Source organism: Amblyomma maculatum, chromosome 5 (genome assembly GCF_055883805.1).
Source record: "Amblyomma maculatum isolate TAMU_Amacu chromosome 5, ASM5588380v1, whole genome shotgun sequence".
Classification (NCBI taxonomy): Eukaryota; Metazoa; Arthropoda; class Arachnida; order Ixodida; family Ixodidae; genus Amblyomma; species Amblyomma maculatum.
Genome location: NC_139348.1, coordinates 148,288,958 through 148,308,776, shown reverse-complemented (window position 1 = coordinate 148,308,776; position 19,819 = coordinate 148,288,958). Strand labels below are relative to the sequence as shown.

Sequence of the window (19,819 nt, the reverse complement as noted above, 5' to 3'; positions counted from 1 at the left end):
CGTAAGGCCAGGAACTGTCACCCTTCACCACCTCCATCGAAACGGAGCCGCCGGCAGTCGGTTTCGAACACGGGTATTCCGAGTAGTCGGTTCAATCCCGGCCGCCAGTGGCTGCGTTTCGATGGAGGCGAAATGAAGTTCTCTTTGACTGGGCATTTAGACTGCTCTGCATCTTGGCGTCTCCGCTTGGCAAGACGTCCTTCTCTTTGTTCGGACGTCTCTGCAACGTACTGGTTTCCGCGCATGCGCACTAGTGGCCTGTTTTACACACGGCGAAATGCGCTGCTGACAAGCGTAGTGTAGCTCTCCCTACAAAACGAAGAGGGAGAGAAAGATGCGTGTCGCAACGGCCGTCGTCCGCCACGGAAGCGGGTGTAGTGACGGCCTACAACACCTACAACATCCGGTGGCAGGCTAGACCCCGCCGCGAACGGCAGGGGCCTACCATTCCCAGCCCCGTAGGGTCATGAGCTAGCCACGTTTCGGATTATACGTATTCGAACTCGACAGCCAGCGGCGACTGAGTTTTGATGGAGGATAAACGGACAGGCATCTGTGTGCTGTGCCATGCCAGTGCACGTTAGATAATAATTGGTTCACATGGAAGGGAAAGACGCAGTATCTGTTTCTGTGGACACCTGAACAGCACAGTAAGGGAAGAAAGGTGGAAAGAGCCGTAGAGGAGGGCTACGGAGAGTTTTCGACCACCTGGGAATCTTTAACACGGGGGAGGTGGTGAAGGGTGGCAGATCCTGGCCCTACGGGGCTGGGACGGTAGGTCAACTCCCCAACGATTTTTATCTGTTGTAGGCCGTCATTGCACCCGGCACTGCTTCGGTGGTGGACAACGGCTGTTGCGGCACGCGTCTTTCTCTTCTTTTTCCTTTCTTTTCTACTTTCTCTTCTGTCCGTACGAGGCAGCGGAGGTGGCTCAGCTACAGAGCCAGTAGCAGGCCCGTGCATTTTCTTTTCCTTCCTCCTACAGCCACAACAAGGGTAATTGGGCTTTCAAGATTCTAAAACCTGCTGTGGCCGTCCAATGAGCACCTACAAATGTAACTAGACGCGTATTTGTAACAGTTAAATCTTTATGACGTCCGCGGCGCGCAGACGACGCGAATCAGACAGGTGATGTCATGTCCAACTTTCGGCGCTGTTTGTAAATTGCCTTCTGTGTTTTAAAGCGTCAAGTTCTCGGCTTTAGCGTTGTGGCGAGCACCGTGCACGAGCAAGTTTTGTCAAGAGCTTGGATTTTGTGCGGCGGCCTGGCACCGCGCTCACGATGATCTTTTCGCAAGCTGCGCGGACCCAGACAATTGCGGACGGTCGCCTCGGCCTGAGCGCCTGGTGGTTATGATCGTCAATTGTCGCACACCATTGAAGTCCAGCCTGGTCCTGAAGACGACTCGACGTGACGCAAGGACAGCAATGCGGGTTACCAGACTTGCGCGGGTCGAGTGCCGCTTTTCGGAGCGTGCTCGTCTGAAACTGCGGCGCCGAACAATCACTAGAGCAGATAGGACATTGAAACTGAGCGACAATGTCACACCGCGGTACTGAACGACTTCTCAACACCCGGGTCCGTAATTTCGAGTTTTGCGCCGTTTTCATAAGCGTCATCTCCCCGACCTCGAGTCACCAGGTTGGTGGAAATGCCGCGGAACCGTAACTCAGCGTCACTTCCTGTTGCGGCGTTTCTACCTATCAGATGCCTCGAGGTTAGGGAGATAATGACTATGATAGTATGGCCACCATAGCTTAGGGCCCCCTTATCATGGCGGCGTCGTGTTCAAAATTGTGAGGATAAGATTCGGGGCCTCCCATTTTGTTTGGGCGGATGCCACCATTATACGATCCAATGCTCAGTTGCAGTCAATAATGAGCCAGTTATTGATCTGGTCGCCTCCCACGAATGCTTGAAAGCCTTGGCTTCGTCACCCATCCAATTCCAAAGGGCCAAATGGATCCGAAATGTTTAATGGAAGCTTATGGAATACAGCTCTTGGTCGTGCCACCGGGTCCATAGTACTTACATCATGCTTTGGATACTGGGATATGCTAAAAACCAAATGGAATTGCATAAAGTTGTTGTTGTTGTGGCTGTAGGAAGAAGGAAACGAAAATGCACGGGCCTGCTACTGGCTCTGTAGCTGAGCCACCTCCGCTGCCTCGTGCAGACAGAAGATAAGAAAAGGAAGAGGGAAAGAAAGACACGCGCCGCAACAACCGTCGTCCACCACCGAAGAGGTGGCGGGTGCAATGACGGCCTACAACAGATAAAAATTCGGTGGCAGGCTAGCCCCCGCCGCAAGCGGCGGTGACCTACCTGCCCCATCAGGGGAGCCTCTCGGTCGAAAGCCACTCAATGCCAACTCTACATGGAATACAAGCATGAATGTGGCAGTTTAGTTTTGCGTCAAACGCACTTTATACTACTTTCCTCCACTCACATTATTTAGTGTGTTGGTACTGCAAGTCCTCACAGCATATTGCTGATGTTAGTTGGTCCGGTCTTCCTCATGAGCACGTTTTCAGTAGGTGGTAGCTGGCAGGTGACATGACCCCACACTGATTGGTTGTTGACATGTGTGACATCACGACGCCACATTACAACCGAATCGGTAGAAAAAGCCAACTTTGGCTGCACTTTTCAGAACGGAACCCACTGGGACCCTTGGACATGCTACACGTAGGCCATGCAGGCATGTTCGTACAGCTTGCTTAAGTTAAAGCAAGGCTTCATATATGTGCTGTGTGGCCTTTCACATATTGTGGCAGATTATGAAAGTATGCTAATGAGTATGCGTCACCTGAAACTAAGTGAAAACCAAACAGCCAGAGCACTTAATTTGCATTTGGTCTCACTACACTAAAAGCCATCATTTTTCTTCCCCATTCTTCTAAAATATGTCAAGTTCAGGTTGTGGAACAATAGGGTGGCTAGAAGACCCTAACTAGGCTGTCCATATAAGGTTAACCATGTGCAATGCAAACAAATGTCTCATCTTAAAGCACTGTTTTGTTAATGACCCCTAATTTTATAAACTGTATAACATGCAAAGACTACAACACTAGGGGATTAAAATAGGCAATTTTGGCCAACTTCTGAGAGAATACAATGATAAAACTATGTAAACTAAACTAAATCAAAACCAATAGTGAAATTAAATACCATTGCATTACACATATGATGCAGAAACACATTTATCAAAATTATGGATTGTTTCACTGAGTAGGCTAGGGTTTAATTGGTGTTTGTAATCTTACAGTAGGTTGTCTGAATCTAGGATAGCTGAAACTTTGAGCAAAAGGAGTCTGGAAAAGTAGTTTGGTACTGCCAACACCTTTTGCTAGTGTAGATGGTGGCTACTTACAGTTGTGCAGTCTGTACAGTATGTGATACAGTATGTCTGCAGGCTAGGCATACAGGGCCAAGGTTAATCTAATCTTTCAATGGCGTATTTTATCTACAGTATCGACTAGTAGCTGCCCTCAAGATGTTGGGCGGCTGGAAGCCTGATCAGTCAGGCAAACCATATAGACAAGTGGAGTGTCACTGGGAGCTCTCCGCAGCTTGCAGATACAGTGGCAACTTCCTGTGCACGTCAGTCACGTGAACTTGCTCCTGCACAGAAGGAAATGTGCAGGTTCCATTCAGTCATGTACAAAGTAAAGGATATGTTAACATACACTGATATGTCAGATGTGATAAGCACACTAAATAACACTGAAAGGTTTTACTTTTCTTCATTAATTTCAATATGTACATTTCACTAGAAGGCATTATTACAGGGGTGTGGGAGAAAATGACTTAAGTCAAACGTATGCATAAATAAAAATAAAATAAGCCACCAGAAAAAGGGCACTGCAGAGTTATTGCTGAGGTAAAGAAGTATCCATTCAACTGGAAAATACTGACAGCACACATACTAGGGCGGCTTTTACAGCAAAAGCAGACTAATATTACAAAACACGAAGAAAATGTCAATAATTTGGTGCATATGAAAATGTACACAACTGCCTAATGCAGATAGGGCAAATAGATACAGACACTACGGCCTTTGTAAAATATTATTCCTGCAACTCCCTGTGTCCTGTATATGCCATTGCATGCACCACAGGGTTATATCCACCATGAATGTAACAAACTTCCACTAGAATTAAAATGTTTTGTGTGTAGAACAAAAAGAATGATTTCAAACAAGTTCCTTTCAACATCAACATAACCAATAGGCTAAGTTAGAACCAGCCACATTCCTGGCGCTATACTGGGCATAAGCCTTATTTAAGAGAAAAAAACTTTGATGTTATCGCTGCCAATATGGTCCTTACCTTGAGCCCCGTATCTCGGTGACGAACGTGGGCAACGCCTGTTTTCAGTGTTGTCTCGTCCAAAATAACCACTGCCACCACACCCATCTCGTCAAACCTGCATTGTGCATGTTAAAAATTAGTCGAATAGTCTTGTACACATAGTGGGATCAACAAGTGGAAGTTTTCAGCCAGTTCATCCAACGTTGTGGAGAAAAGGAACCACGATTTCAGACAGGACGTTAAGATGATGTGTGAACAAGATGAATGGACATAGTGAGGCGTGCAGAACAAAGTGGGCACATATGAATCAAATATTAATTGATCAATGTGTCTTTATCCTTTACATAAAAGCATTACCTCGGACCAAACCACAAGCAAAAGGAATTCGTGGTGGCACAGTGGTTAGCGCACTCATCTGCCGAACTCAAGGATGTGGGTTCAATCCCAGCCGTGGCGGCCATGTTTCGATAGTAGCAAGATGCAGGGCATAGTGGACTGTGCGATGTCAGTGCACAATAAACAATTATAGGTGATCAAAATTACTGCTGTCCTGCACAGCTCGAGTCGCTTTAGGACACTAAGCAGCATTAACTATATAGTAGTGTAGTAAAGTTAAATAAGGCAGGCAGTGTTTAATGCCTGCACACAAGGTTTCGTAGGCACAACACAGTAGACAATGCTTCAAAAAAGGCTGATAGGTTCTGAAGCACCAAGTACAAAAAATCGTTTTAATCTTAAAAAGAAAACTTGTGCCCTTTTGAACTGCCAATCAGCAAAGAAAGGTTTGCTATGTTGGAGGTTGGAGTATCAGCTGTCATTTGTTCTACACACACAGTCCTTGTGCCTTCTTCATATGGTTAGAACCTAGTACAAAATCCAGCAACTAGCCCTAAACAAGATGCCCAGATTCCTATTTTATGTTAGTTTTATTAATACAAATAGTGCGGTCTCACAAGAAAACTAAGGTGGTAGAAAATGAACATAGAAAGGTGCAAGCATCTGCAATAAAAATTAAACATGGCTTAGCTCTGCTTTGCCTGGATATACATAGCGAAAAGTAGTGACTACCTCGAGATCAGAAGTTAATTTCTCTAGTCTTCTGCGCCATTCATCAGCAGCTAAACTATCCTTGGCTTCCATGTCGAGTGCGTCTAAGTTCACCAGCGTTCTATAATTCGTTTACAGGAAAGGAAAGGCGCAGCATCTGTCACTCGCGGAAGGCAAGAAGCGCCGCTCGGCAGCGTTGGAGCACACTCGTTCCCTCTTGGTCCTCACAGATGATGGCAGATGGGTGACCTCATATCCTTGACGTCCCCTTAATTGAGTGCTTAACTATTTTAGTCTTTGGTACTTTCAAATTGCGCGCCAGTCGCAGCATCTGTCACGCGCAGAATCCCGCTATCATCTTCATGGTACACAAGCGGAATTATGAGCGGAGCTTCACGACCTACGGCGTGGCACAGCGGTAAAGCACTCGGCCAGGGATCCAAGCGGTGGAGGTTCGATTCCCGGATGGATACTAATTTTTTTTTTAATGAGGAGGAGTCGCACACCTTTTAAGCGCTGCTAGGCAACGCTGGCAGAGCTTTGTGAGGGGGCTGCGCATTTGGCCTTGGCTGTGATGTCACGGCATACGCGAAGCTCGGCTCTGACCCTCGTAGTGAAGCGTTTTGCTTCAAACACCTGCGCCTCTTCTAGTGACGTCACTCGGCGAATTCCCGCATGCGCAGCTGCGGCTAAAAGTGATCACACGCACGCCAGATCTGGTGTTGACTAGCCTAGTGAAGCTTTTCGCTTCAATACTATAAATATACGTCATCAAGTGCAAGTATACAATATACACGTACGCCCTGTATAATGGCACAATACCGGAGTCGGGCATAGGCAGAAAAGGCACTTTCTAATTTTTGCTAGTCGTGCCTACCTGGCCAGCTGTTCATTAAGCGGTGTCTGAGCGCCCAGCCCAGGGTTGGTGTAGATGGCCAGTGCTCCCCGCAGCTGCCTCTGCAGCAGCTGTGCTAGGGGCTTCAGTGAAGCCGCGCTGCCCGATGTGGCCACGGCTGCTTGGAATGGGGCAAGGCCTGGGTGCAGCGACAGCACCTGCGTGGTTTCGTAGCAAAAGACTGTCGAAAGAAATAGTGACATGTTGGGTGCGTTCGTGCATAAGTGCCAGGGATATGCCTTAGGGAAAATAGCGGTGGCCATTTATTGTGGCTGACCTGTCCGTGGGGTCCTTCTTGGTGAGCGTCCCTGAGGAACGCTTCGGCTGCTGTTTCCAGGCTTCCAATGGATGCCACCAGGCGTCCTCGGCTCCAGAGCCTCTCCAGGGGACCCGACTCCGCGTGGACCACGTGCGACTCTTGGGACCCCGTCTGCTCCAGCTGGAATGCCCATGGACGCCGCGAAAGCTGCAAACATATGCCACTCTCTCATGCAACACAATCGCGATTACTATAGGCAGATGAACCAACCTTGTCATCATCATCAATTTTCGAGTGTGCTGTGAAAAAAGGAAACAAAGCTGTGAGCACACATCACTGTCACAATCATGACTGCCATATGAGAAAATCTGATTGTCATTATCAGCCTTGTCAAGTCCATTGAGAAAAACAGAACATTTTGCAATTGCTTTCCTGTAGTCATGCCAGTGGTGTCACACTAGCAACGAGTGCTTTGCTCTTTTGCCTTCACTGCTCGTCAGATCTTTATCCTCATGCAACTATTCCTCGCGTAAGTTTGTAGTGAATTTGGCATTTCAGTCCTGCGTCAACTGCAACTGCAATACGGATGCAAATCAACTCTGGCACAGTTGAGACCGTGTGCATAAGTTTTTAGCTACCCACCTGCCTCCACCAACGTAGCCGTTGTCGCTGCCAGTGAGTGAGCCAACGTGCTTCTTCCCCCGGGGCCGGGAAAAACAGCAGCTGCTCCAATGTCCCAGCTCTGCAAACATCCAGGATGAAAAATAAAACACATTACGCAGCCCAGTTGGGCAGGCAGACATTGACAGTGTACTCGGCACAAATGACAGTGTGGATGATGGTAACTGCTATCTGAATACGGAGAAAAAAAGAAATGGTGGGAAGAGAGTTGCTGTATGTGTTAGAGTTCACTGTGCCTAATACAATATGAGTGCAGTTTACACGACTTATGAGCCAGATTTGAAGTACAATCTAAAAACGAATGGCATAGGCTTGTTGAGGCCCTCATCATGGAAGGGAGGCTTGCATGGCTATGGCTGGTAATGGAAACACATGAAAAAAAGAAAAAAAAAAAATGACTATACCAAGCAAGCCAGAGGCATTAAAATTCTAGCACATTTAATTTGCTCTGACTGTTAGCTTTTTATATAGTTGACCTGAAAAGCCCTAACAGACTACTTTCTGCGATGGAGGAATTGTGTGTGTTGGCTACTGCGGACATAAGTTCTATGTGACTATAGCAATACAGAGTTATGTTGACACCAGTATAAAGAAATCAAAATGTCAAAATCCCAATTCACTATTCTTCCAAAGACGAGCACAAGGAAATGCAATAAACAAATGTAAGGAGAAGGGATGAGGAGATAGAGGTGCAGAACATTACCCTTCATTCCTTTGAAGGATGGCAGCTGTAGCTTATATAGCTTTTAGTAATGCATGTGAAAAAGACCATAGGCGAAAACGGACGCTGATATGTGCATACTGCTCGGCTCTAAACTTTGTGTGGTTTGTGCTCTGCAGTCTATTAACTTGTTTCTTTTGTATCTAAAATATCCAGAATAAGATATCTCTTACTACTGCAGTGTTTACACCAAATGGTGCTGCTGCATTCAAAACTGCTGTGCTGAGCATGGTTCCAGCATTCAGGAATTGCAGATTTCCTTCACAGCTAATATGCTTTAGAGAGCATGATTGTGGAGCTTTGTATAACTGTGGTCTTGTAGGTGGTAGTGACTATATGTGCCAGACCACAAACACTGCCCTGTCCCGCATTGCTAGAGAGCAGAGTTTCATCTGTACATCCTTGCTCTGTGGTTGTCCCCAAAACAGTTTTTCTCAGAGTATTTAAGTCCCATTCACTTGCTCAATGCTGATACCCGATTCCTGACAGGGGGTACAGCCATATCGTTTCTGAAGGTCAAATGTACACAAAGTTGGCCCACTGTTGGCTCTGCGTTGGTCTGTCCGGAAACAAGGCCCTGCTGCTTTTGCTGCTCAGCAGAAGCCCAAAGGAAGACTCTGGATCAACCAGCTCATTGGCAGCGTCAAACAGCAACTTCAGGTCTGCAAAATCGGGAAGCGAGTTCCAAATAAGAGATTGTTACAGAGAACATATCTGTCAACAGCAATGAGTCAGCGAGGCTGCAAAATGAAATATACAGTGTAGTAACAGGCAAGAACCCATAACAAAAAAACCCTGAAACAGTGTGCGATAGGTCTGTTCTGTTCATCTCAACTTCCTGCAACTGTCTGAGGTTTGTGCTGTGCCTGAGCAACTGAAGTTGTGAAAATTAAAACATAATTGTGCCATTGATTGGCTGACCCTCATAAATGGAGAGAAGAAATGTTTGAACATAAGCAGCAGGGAAAGGGGATAAAATGACGTATAATGATGACATATGAATGGCAGAAAATAATGTGTTGCTTTTGGTGCCTGTGTCTGGCCCTATACCTTTCAGCACGCTTATAGCAAATGTCAGAGGACAAGATAGCGTGCTGAACATAAGTGGCAGAGTCAATAAAAAATGCCCTGAAGCAATGCATGGTGGATACTCGCTGGTGCTTGAGTGAACCTAACAACTCTTGGTTTTCGTTTACCACTGCTCTAACACGCTTTTGCTCACCTTCAGGTGAATCAACATTGAGCTGGTCTGGCCATGCTTCTTCTACAGGTAGCACACTGGCCTCTGCTGATCGGAGAATATGCCGCCGCCTGCAAAGCCACAGTCGGTAAACAAGGAAATCCTATCTACTACTACAGCTGGCGTATTCCGACCTTAGTAACTTTTTTTCCTTTCCCGCATACACGCGATTCTCGTCACTAAATAAATTTGACGGACATATCACTTCCACATTCTATGTGCAACATAGCATGGCAAGTCATATTATTCTACATTTTTGTTACTGTTACAAACTTAAGCTAGCAAATAAACTGAAATATAAAGGTTGAGGAAGTTCTCAGCAAGGCTGCTGGGCTCTGCTGAGCTGCACAGCAATTGATATAGACTGCTTAACCATTTGAGCATAAGGAAGCTTAAACCACCGACTTATATGTTTATGCAATGATGGTAAGTGCATCACACAGCATTCACACTGCAGATTACAGTGCATCTGTTTGTAAGATAAAAAAACACTTCACCATTCACGTCTCAGGTTGTCACGAAGCAGTGTACCACAAGGTCCGTAAGTTGTCTTGCCCACAAATCCATACTTGTGCAGCAACTGCATGAATGCTGCCGACGGGCCCATGGATCTCTGCACATGCTGACCTCAGCGAACACGCAGTTGCGATGTTTCTGTAAACTGTTGCGGAGCAAAAGTCCAATGTTATTTCGTGCATGGCAGGGCCAATAAAAAGCAAAATAATCTACTATGTTTGTCACCCATGGAATCAGCTCACAGTGCACTGATATGAACTAAATTTAGAGAATAACAAAGAAAGACGATACAGTTTTAATCAGGCCATAAGTCAGGAACATACTGATGGAATATAAATGTCTCTTATGTGATCATGAGTGTGAAACACGTATGGACTCAAATGAGCGAAGGCGCAAAGCACAAGCGAAGTCCTTGTAATGAAGAATGCTTTGCATTACTTGCCGATAAATCACAGCATACAACCCAAGAGTACGCACGTCATGTCCCTAACGTTTCCGCAAAAGCGGCCCCGTTCATCGATGAACACTCTTGCAAGGCACATCAAAACGGCAGCAACAGATAGTATTCTGCTGGCAGTTGACTGACTAAATACACTGTTCACGGCGTTCTCCGAACGACAGCGGATTATTGTGTCTTTGATGAAAGACACTGCCTATGAAGGTTCAAAAACGCCGTCTCCCTCAAACATCAAACGAACTACGCTCGACGCGGTAGCGATTAAATGTGTGCGCAGTACACAATATGCAGTTGCCAGCTGCAAATAGCATGTGCGCTATTTTAAACACTACTGCAAGGCGCCCAAGTGCCGTGCACAGCATGTAAAACGTATACCACACCATTTATTCATGCACCCGCGCAGTATACGCGCAGTGCTTGCACTTCCGTGACCACGCGCGCGGCGAAGCAAGGCAAATCGAAACAATTGAAAGCCAACAACAATAGCGACAAGCCATCACCTGCGCTCTGACAGCGAGTTCAACACAGCTGCTGTGTGTGAAGTCGCGTGCTACATCCGATCAGCTGAAAAGTGGGCGCCAGTTTAAAACGACCTCCCGGTTCAATCGTTCAAAGCGCCTTCTCTTGCATCTAGCGATCGTTTGTCGGTTCCCGTCTTGGCTTGACCGCCGTGCGGCCGGCTCCTGTCCTGGCTGGGCCAAGGCCGCTTGTCGATAAAGCACATAAAGCACGCGTTGCGGCAGGTTAACGCCGGTAACGCCGGTACACTGCGGAGGGTTGCTAAGGTGTTCACGCGGAACGCGCAGCATGAAGCGGAGACGGACTAAAAGTGCGGTTTAGGTTTTGCTTAAAGGAAGAAGAAATGATTTACTTCGGTGCGAAAGCTTTCGTGGGGGTGTGCGCGCTCGTACTTCTGTTCATCGGGTTCATCGATGTGCTTACTACCAACTGGGAGAAGAATGCGTGCGATATGACATACATGTTTGAACTTCCCGAGTTCATTGTAAGCTTAATCTTGATCCCTGTCTTATTGAATTATGAACCGAGCGGTGCAGTGAGAATTTTTACTAGCCGTACGCTCTGACAGGATCGCAAAGCGCAAGTTCATTTCTAGGCAAGAGAGCTAGAGCGCATGCTGTCGATGCCTGCTGCAACTTATTTAAATTCATGAATCATATTGTGATAGTAAGTGGAAAGGTTTGCTGTCTTGCTAGTTTGCTAGCTTGGGCAATTAGGCAAGGCGAATGTATGTCAAGTTTCGCTTAGCTGTGCTCCAGCTGTCTTTACTTTACAGTTTTTTTTCTTGGCTCATAAAATCTTTGTAGACCGATATTCGGCTGACAACTGTCTTAAATAAAATCTGTTTCCTCGTTACCTACCAAGGCGGATCCGCTGTAACTCTGTTAGAGCGGTTTTGGCTTACTGGCGTACACTATTGTACCATACCTTGCAGATAAGCTGAAATATAACAGATGTGCAATCTTGCGAGCCATCCTCGATTTGTTAACTGAAGCATGCTTTTGTGTACGCTTTGAATTGTGCTATTTACACTTAGCTATGCATTCAGGTCTTTGTACACCGAGCACCTCAGCAATTTAGACTGCACATCTCATATAGGTGAATTAAAGGAAATATTTTTCAATGTATTTTCAGTGCTGGGCGATAAACTTAATCGTTTTCATGGTGATTGTGTTGCTAACAAATATTGTTATGCATCATACTTAACTATCTGCTTCTCTCTCCAGCCCATCAAGCTAAGTAAAGATGTCCAGCAGAGGTATCCAAGGTACCGTCTCATTGTGTATGGAGAAGGGTGAGAAAAAGTTTTTTACCTCTCTGGCTTTTATTACTTGTGACCAGAACATATCTATCTGCTTAACTGATATTGAATGGAAAAAGTATAACCATTTTATCATGACATTTTCGCTTGTTGCCATGTCTTCTTGCAGAGTTGATGGTATTCTCTCAGGCTGTTGTAATGAATTCACCCAGTTCATCCCATATGACCTCATTTATCCCGCTGCAGTGTTCATACAGAATGAATGAATTCAGAAGCAGTGTATGCCATTGTTTTCCTGTCACTCACATGTGACCTACTTGACCCTGTCAGCTCCATCAATGGAAGTGGCTGGCTTTATATCAGTGATAGGAGACTTCTATTTTCTTAATGATGAGTTGCGCACACAAAGAAGACAGTCACGGGAACAAAACAAAAAGGACAAAAAACAGTGCTAAAGTGCGAGGAAAGATCACAGAGGTTAGGAAGCTCAGCAGGCTGGAAATCAATAAATTTGTGCATACGAAACTGGGAAGCTTGATGTTGAAGGATGCTTTTGCAGTTTGTGTTAGACCAATCAGTGTAATCCTAATTTATTCATTGTTGATTATTTTATAATTTCAAAGTCCTCCGGCATATATAAGCACAAGCATTTAAATGGAAAGAAGGTTTTAATTAATGCATCGCAATTGTTGTGCATGTGAAGTTAGGAGTCTTCACATTGGAAAGGTATTTGATGAGATAAAACTCTAGACCCTAGAGCATACATTTTGTTTTTGCTGGATGATTATTTGTGAAAAAGACACTTTTGTAGTCAAACCAGTTGCAGAAAAAAACTGGTGAACAGTACACCGAGCAATTGAAAACAAGAGTAAGTGATGGAGAGAATCTGTGTGTGAGGCTATCGGGCAATTGCTACATTTAGTTGGATCAGCAAAACCGAATTTGTATGGCTCGAAAAAATAAAGCCTAATCAGAACAATGAAGAACAGTAAATATGCGTGAACATTGCACAGGGCTCCTTGAGTGACCCCTTATGGTGAAATACAGCAATTAATTATGCCATTAACTCAGAGTAGAGCCCGAAACTTACTCCTGTAAGTTTAGTTAATGCTTGTTTGTTTTGCATGTCTGTGTGTATTTATTTTCACCAGCTTAGCATTTCGGCCTTCTGTATTATTTATTTTTGTACATTTTTGTTTTAGGAATTTGTTTTGAATTTTATTATTTTTTATTTGCAGGCAGGTATTTTTTTCTTGTCTTTATCACCTGCATGTATTTTATTCTTTATCACCATACTTTGGCCCTGGCTTTCATTTACTTTTAGTTATGGGCATGCAGTGGTTGTCATTGCTAGCATTCATATCCTAATGCTGGGACCTTGGACAGATATGAAGATATTGGCAAACTGCCTTGTATGCAGGCACTCTCTGGGTTATCTTATCTATCTCTGCTTGTTGTGGTGGCTTATCTTTGTTGTTTACTGTTTCTTTTTATGGCATTTTGGGGGGGCTCAAGAGCTCTCTTGGAAGCTCATAGTGGCTGTGAAGGTATTATCTTATCATGGTTGTAAGGATGCCAAATGTGAATAAATAAATTCATAGAATTTTTTTGGCCATCTTTCATGAATAGACCAGACAATAAGAAAAGTCAGATGAACAGGGGCAAGTTAAGACCAAATGCAAATTTTGGCCATATGCGGATGCTGTCCATCCATTGCATTGCGCCACACTGTTTGGCTTGTCATACAGGGCGATCCAAAAGTAATAGAAAATGAAAGAACTCAACAATTCAAAACGATAGACAGTAATGGTGCTTGTTTTTTTTTATTTTATGGAAATTATGAGAGACATGTGGAGAATTCTGCAAATAGCTTAGCATTTTTCTGCCAGAGGTGTCGCATTTGCCACCAAAGCTGGCACTTCAGTTGCGTGTGTAGGTTGCATAGTGTTGTTGCAGCGTCTCTTGTTGGTGACAAATGTGGCAGGAACCTTTCTTGTCACTTGAAAAGAAAAAAAAAAAAGGTGTCTATTTCTATGCAGTGCTGAGAAAATTGCATTGTATTTCTCTGTCTCTTTTTTTATAACTACTGAATTCTCTTTACTACTGAATTTCTTTTTCTGTAACTTTGGATTGCCCTGTACTTTGAAACAGCAGCACACATACACGCAGAGTTGAGAGAAAAAAGGACGACACAACTACAAGCGCTAACTAGTAACTGCATTTTAGTTCTCCTAATTTGAGATTTTATGCACCATAATTGTAGTGAGCATAGGAATAAACCTGAAACATAAATAATATATAAATAATAAACAATAATTAGACGGGCACACATTTTTGCTATGGTGTTTCGAACTGCTGCCTTCTTGCTCAGTCTTTCTCTCTTTTGTGTGTGCTTTTTGTACGCATTCCTTCCCATTCGTGGTGCAGGGTCTATGCCCGCCAGCTGCGCAGGGGTCAGCTTCGTGGCGTGCCGGTGCTGTTTGTGCCGGGCAATGCGGGCAGCTACCAGCAGGTTCGCTCCATTGGTACCGTGTTGCTGCGCAAGGCTGAATTCGAAGGCCTCCCATACCACTTTGACGTGTTCGCAACCGACTTCAAGGGCGAGCTGTCGGGGCTGTATGGGCCCCTCCTACGGGACCAGATTGGTGGGTCTTCTTCTTGTGACTGCGGGAGTTGCTGCACAATTTGCCTCAATGTCAGAGTGACGACTGGTGGTGTACATCAGCAGTTCTTACCGGCTCATATAGGGCAGTGATGTTTGCTCAGAGGTGGCTGTCGTTGCTTTTGTGTGGTAATGGGGTGGAATGCTTTTTGCTCGATACCCTAATGGTCTTGGATTTCAGCTTACCGTAATTACCAAGAAGAAAGTTTGCAGCAATTATACAGCGCAGTACTCGTCTGTGAGTCGGAGACTTGGAGGCTAATGAAACAGCTCAAGGACAGGACGAATGGAGAAAAAAAAATTATATAGGTAAGAGACAGGAGAAAAGTAGAATGGGCTAGGGAGCAAATGCTATTTCAATGACAAAGAGAATGACATAAGAAATGACAGTTAAATGACAAACTGAGAAGAAGTGAGCATGGCCAGGGTGTGTATAGTTAAGGTAAGGTAAGTGATAGTTGCTCATTATAATCCCTCTAACTGCTGATTATTGGTTGCAGCTAGTTAGTTGAGAACACGCGGACAGTTGGGTTGAGAAGCATGTGTGACGCTCGGAATTCTACTCCTGATTCACCTTCATCTTCTGTATTGTATTGCATTGTATTGCATTGTATTGTATTGTGTTGCTGTGCATTGCTTTTTCTTGCAGAGTAGTCTGCTTCAGCATTCTTTCAGGAGTTCAAACTGGATTGTCATTTGCGGTCACAGTAACGAATTGCGGAGTATAGTTGGGGCCTTTGACTTTATAACTGCATTGAAAGTTCTCAGCAAAATTGCATGACTTCAGAGCTTATTGCTCACATTTGTTTGGGTAAATAAGGTGTAGATTCAGTTAGCTTTATCATGGGAGGGGGTCAAGATATTTCATGACGACTTTCAAGTTTCCCGACGTTTGCCCATCCTTGCTGTGGCAACTTCAGTTTTAGCCAGTTGTGCAGCTTTAGTCTGGTTTCGTGTCACGGTTGTTCCACAGGGTTCCTGCATGAGAGCGTACGCACCATCCGCAGCCTGTACAAGGCCACGCCGAATGCCAGCCTGGTCATTGTGGCCCACTCCATGGTGAGCACTCTTAACGGAAAAAATTTACACCTCCCACTTACAAGTACATCGTGCAGATTAGTGGGGCTGCTGTTGGGTAAATTTAATCGAGTAAATAATTTTTTTTCTATTTTAGTGAGCAATATGCTGTCTGTAACATAGCTAATTAATTAAAAAGACAGTTTAAATTAATAACCATCTAATTATTCCTAGGTGACCTTTACTTGTATACCATCTTGTTTAAATTAGATAACAAATAATTATTGACATAGATATCAGGCATCTGGAATAATCAGTTTGTTTAATCTTGCTTAATATACTCAATTATCTTAATCTAAACATGTTATTTAAATAAAGTGCTATTGGGGCCTGTTCCTTTCATCTTCTTCTAATGGCCAATGATTGGCAGTGAGTGGCGTGCTCTGATACTGCGCTTCTGCAGCCTCTCTCTCTCGGCCTCTCTTTCTCTGTATCCATGTTTATGCACTCATTAGCTATGTACTAAACAGTGTTTAAGGTGTTTATTTGAGAGAGGATGGAGTGCAGAGAGAGGTGCTGTTCTTGTGACATATGGAGGTTAAAGCGCGTGTTTTGGCTAGTTAGTGCTTGGAGCCACGCTAGGTTTCTTTCATTCATTCTATTCAGCCCTGCCGTGGTGGTTCAGTGGTTATGGCGCCCGACCATTGAGCCCAAGAGCATAGGATCAAATCCCGGCCATGATGGCTGCTTTTCTATTGAGGCTAAACACAAGGCGCCCGTGTACTGTGCCAGTGCACGCTAAAGAACCCGTCCACTGCGGCGTCTCTCGTAGCCTGAGTCGCTTTGGGACATTAAACCACATAAACCAAACCAGTTCACTCATTCACTGAATTCACTCACCTACCTGTGTTGTGTATGCACCCATGTACGTTACTCTGCTCAATCTTTTATTCGCTATTTGATTCGAAAACGCTAGGAGAAAATTAGAGGGTCTCTTAAGAGGAGAATGACGAAAGTCTACCCTTCCTCTCCTATTGTTTGCCTTTTACCGGCGTTCATTGCAGTGCTACATATAATTATAATATTGTCACGTAGTAGTGACGAGGTCGACGACACAAATGAAGGGGTCGATAATTGCACTAAAGAAACTCTTTATTTGGGCTGACTTGCGCCCGCAAAAGAACTAAGCAACTCGGCGGCGGCGATAGAAACAAACGTGCTCGTCGATCGTCGAACAAAGAATGCCCGTCACACTCGGCAACGCTCAATTTAAAGGCTGCACAGAACAATCTAGATAACGTCGCAAACAGCTACCAGCACGGGCTGGAACATTGTGGAAAGACACCCGAGTGGCCGGAACCTTCCAGACAGATCTCGGTGTGTCTTGCGCTACGACAAAACTGATAAAGGTGTGACTCGCGACATCGAGCGGTAACAAACAAAGATTACAGAACTGATACGCGGTCCAGAATCAGAGTGATAAGCCTGTATGCCGGCGGCTGTTAAAAAACAACAAATACTGTTTTGCAGGTTTCGCGGCAATATAATATAATTATTATTTATTGACCATTCCCTTTGTATTTTTTTTTGCTTTGGAATCAAAGCACTGTGGTGCATCTGGTGACAAAAGCTGAGAGCATGCCAATGTCTATGCAAAAGGAAAAGTGGTTTTTATTTAAGAAAGCACTGGAGAGAGCGCAAGATATAATAAAAATAGAAGCACTCCTAGAAGGAACAAAATATCATTCGTTTAAGAAAAACTTAATAAATATCAATGATATTTTGCAGAGTTGTGGAAGTACTGATAGCGCCTCAGTTGTTTCTATGTGATTTTAAATTGCAACCTAAATTTGTAAAACCTCTTTTGTTTCATATTGTAGTACTCGACCTGTACTATGTGAGGCAAGGTCTTTTCATTTCCACCATAATCTCATGACATTTTTTGGCCAGTGTTCTGTCTATTTAACATTGGTCTTGAACGGAGGGCAGTACTATGTGGACATGAGACACGAGGACAGGAATTGAAGGCATCAAGTGTTTTCAGTTAAGAATAGAAGATAGCCTATGTCGTCATGGGGAACATTCTGTGGGTGCTGCATTTAGTACTTGTTTGTCACTGAGCCTCAGAATGCAACTTTGTTTTGCAGAAAGGGATTGCTTTTCAGAAAAGGAAAATATGGATGCAGTGTCCCTTTAAGGCACTTTGTACACAGTTGCACGCAGTTTCAACTTGCTGGTTTTCCTAAGAGTTGTGCTCTAGCCAGCTGCACACCTTTTTTTTTTTAAAGCGAATTTAACTATCTTATTTTCTTTCTGGGTTTTTTACGTCATGTGTATCCTCAAAAACCAAATGTTTTCGTACATCTTGGTGTGCTAATACTGCAGTTTCTAACTATTTTGACAGCCTGTTATAAATATTTTATGCGCTTTTAAAAACGTTACGTGGCACATTATATAGGCCATGAATTTCTTGCTTTCAGTCCAGATAATGAATGGCACGTGAAAGGGCTGTAGAACGTCGTTGGGGGTCTGCGCTTGCTTTGGTGACATGTACTGTTTGTAATTATCTTGCATTCCGCAGCCAGAAGAACATGCTTCTTCTCGACGTGACTTTCGGCTGAGTTCTTTACTACTATTAGTATGAGTAATACACTTTGCACGACACCGCCATTGCAGGGTGGCGTGGTGGCTCGGGCCCTTTTCACCCTCGAGGACTTTGAGCCGGAGAGCGTGTCCCTGATCATGAGCTACGCCACACCACACCATAGCGCTGGTGAGTCTCTCCCTCTCAGACTGACAGAGCACCAGTTTCTTCCAAAGCCATTCTGCAATCAAGCAAGGGGCTTGACCGTCTCCCTTTCCGCTGCTCAGAGTGTCCATTATTTTGTGTGCCTTCTGTGGTTCAAGCATTGAAAAAGGGTTGAGGAGATGAAGACGTCCCCTTGTGTTCATTATTTTGAGTGCCTTCTGTGCTTCAAGCATTGAAAAAGGGTTGAGGAGATGAAGACGTCCCCTTGTGTTCATTATTTTGAGTGCCTTTCGTGGTTTAAGCATTGAACAAGGATTGAACTATGCTGGGCAGGCAGCTCAGGATAGCCAGTATGGTGTCGCTTATTGCAGGCCTTTATTCTGTACCTGCTGCTGCATGGGGCAGTATCCTTGGTTAGACATGAGGTTGTCACCTCTATTTCTGAGGCCATCACCTTTTTTTGGGCGATCGTTGTAGAATGATCAATTGACTCATGTTGCACTTCTGGCATTAGTATCCCGTGATGGCTGGCCATCCGGGGTGTAGGCTCGCATTTGAGATTGTACGTTGCTGTGTTTTGTTTCGATATCAGGGCAGTTCTGTATTTGAGTTTCAGTAATATTGGTTGATTTTAGGTTGTGTGGCCCAAAATTTTGGATCAAACATGTAATTGTACTGTGCCTCCTCTTTAGTGACTGATTTCTTTGACTTGTGTTTCTCTATATGCTCCTCTTTTTGTCCATTCCTAATAAACTGTACGTAACCTCACATGTAAGTTAGGTGGGTTATACTGGGATGTGTTTAGATCAACTGCACTTGTTCCTGTAAGGAAGAAATCTTGGTACCTGTCAGAGGGAATCGGATGCTGTTTATTGGTATCTTGCATAGTTTATGGGGAATGGTATGATATAAATAGGAGTGCATTTAGATCTGCGCAGATGTGCTGACAACAGCTAATGAAATGTGAACAGAATATTGAAGCACGAGTGTCACTCAGCGAAAACAGTGCAAAGGCTGCTCAGTGGAAGTGACTTCCAAGCTGGTTATATTTTGCATACACTGGTAGTTGAGCGACGGTCAGTGCGGTTCACGCGAAAGCGTTTTGAACTCGGCGCGTGGTGTTTTCTCTATGCACAGTGTCTGTGCTTTTGCGTACTGTGTGCAGCCATCTTGGACTCACACCTGGACGCGGTGTACGAGCGGATAAAAGCGGCGTGGTCACCGCCGCGCCTGCCCGTGATAATGCTGTCGATTGCCGGTGGCCGAAGGGACACCCTTGTCCGCACTGAGCTGACCCGCCTCGAGCCGCACCCGCACCACATCAGCACCACGGTACATTGTTGCGATAGCGGTCGCATATTTTCTTTTTCAGCAGTTCACGGGAAGTGGTTAGGCTGGTGGAAAAAAAAGTTAATAATTTACCGTCAGCTTAAGCTGACTGGCAAAATATAAGAGCACGGTGAAGATAGCGTTAAGGCAGT

At 44.7% G+C, this 19,819-nt stretch overlaps 2 protein-coding genes across 4 annotated transcripts in view; one reads left to right on the top strand and one right to left on the bottom strand.

The window, feature by feature from the left end:
* Positions 1-966: 966 nt before the first annotated feature.
* On the bottom strand, positions 967-10,784 carry PolG2 (DNA polymerase subunit gamma-2, mitochondrial). 3 transcript variants are annotated; one of them, XM_084604640.1, is made up of 9 exons: positions 10,511-10,573; positions 9,655-9,818; positions 9,140-9,228; positions 8,444-8,579; positions 7,158-7,257; positions 6,534-6,722; positions 6,239-6,414; positions 4,333-4,429; positions 967-3,625 (listed from the first exon to the last, which is right to left on the bottom strand). In XM_084604640.1, the coding sequence occupies exons 2-9, from the start codon at positions 9,762-9,764 to the stop codon at positions 3,554-3,556; spliced, it is 969 nt and encodes a 322-aa protein (XP_084460766.1). In that variant the 5' UTR covers positions 9,765-9,818; positions 10,511-10,573; the 3' UTR covers positions 967-3,553. The 3 variants fall into 3 exon arrangements, with proteins under 3 accessions (XP_084460766.1, XP_084460765.1, XP_084460767.1); XM_084604639.1 differs by lacking the exon at positions 10,511-10,573 and adding an exon at positions 10,631-10,784 and having other exon boundaries at positions 968-3,625; XM_084604641.1 differs by lacking the exon at positions 10,511-10,573 and adding an exon at positions 10,631-10,783 and having other exon boundaries at positions 970-3,625; positions 8,459-8,579.
* A 57-nt stretch (positions 10,785-10,841) lies between these two features.
* Positions 10,842-19,819, top strand: part of PGAP1 (GPI inositol-deacylase) — a 36,536-nt gene continuing 27,558 nt past the window's right edge. Inside the window, exons 1-6 of the mRNA XM_084604637.1 lie at positions 10,842-11,133; positions 11,876-11,943; positions 14,338-14,555; positions 15,546-15,631; positions 18,266-18,362; positions 19,504-19,670. Coding sequence (XP_084460763.1) covers positions 10,993-11,133; positions 11,876-11,943; positions 14,338-14,555; positions 15,546-15,631; positions 18,266-18,362; positions 19,504-19,670 — 777 coding nt within the window. The 5' untranslated portion in view covers positions 10,842-10,992. The remainder of the gene's footprint in view (positions 11,134-11,875; positions 11,944-14,337; positions 14,556-15,545; positions 15,632-18,265; positions 18,363-19,503; positions 19,671-19,819) is intronic.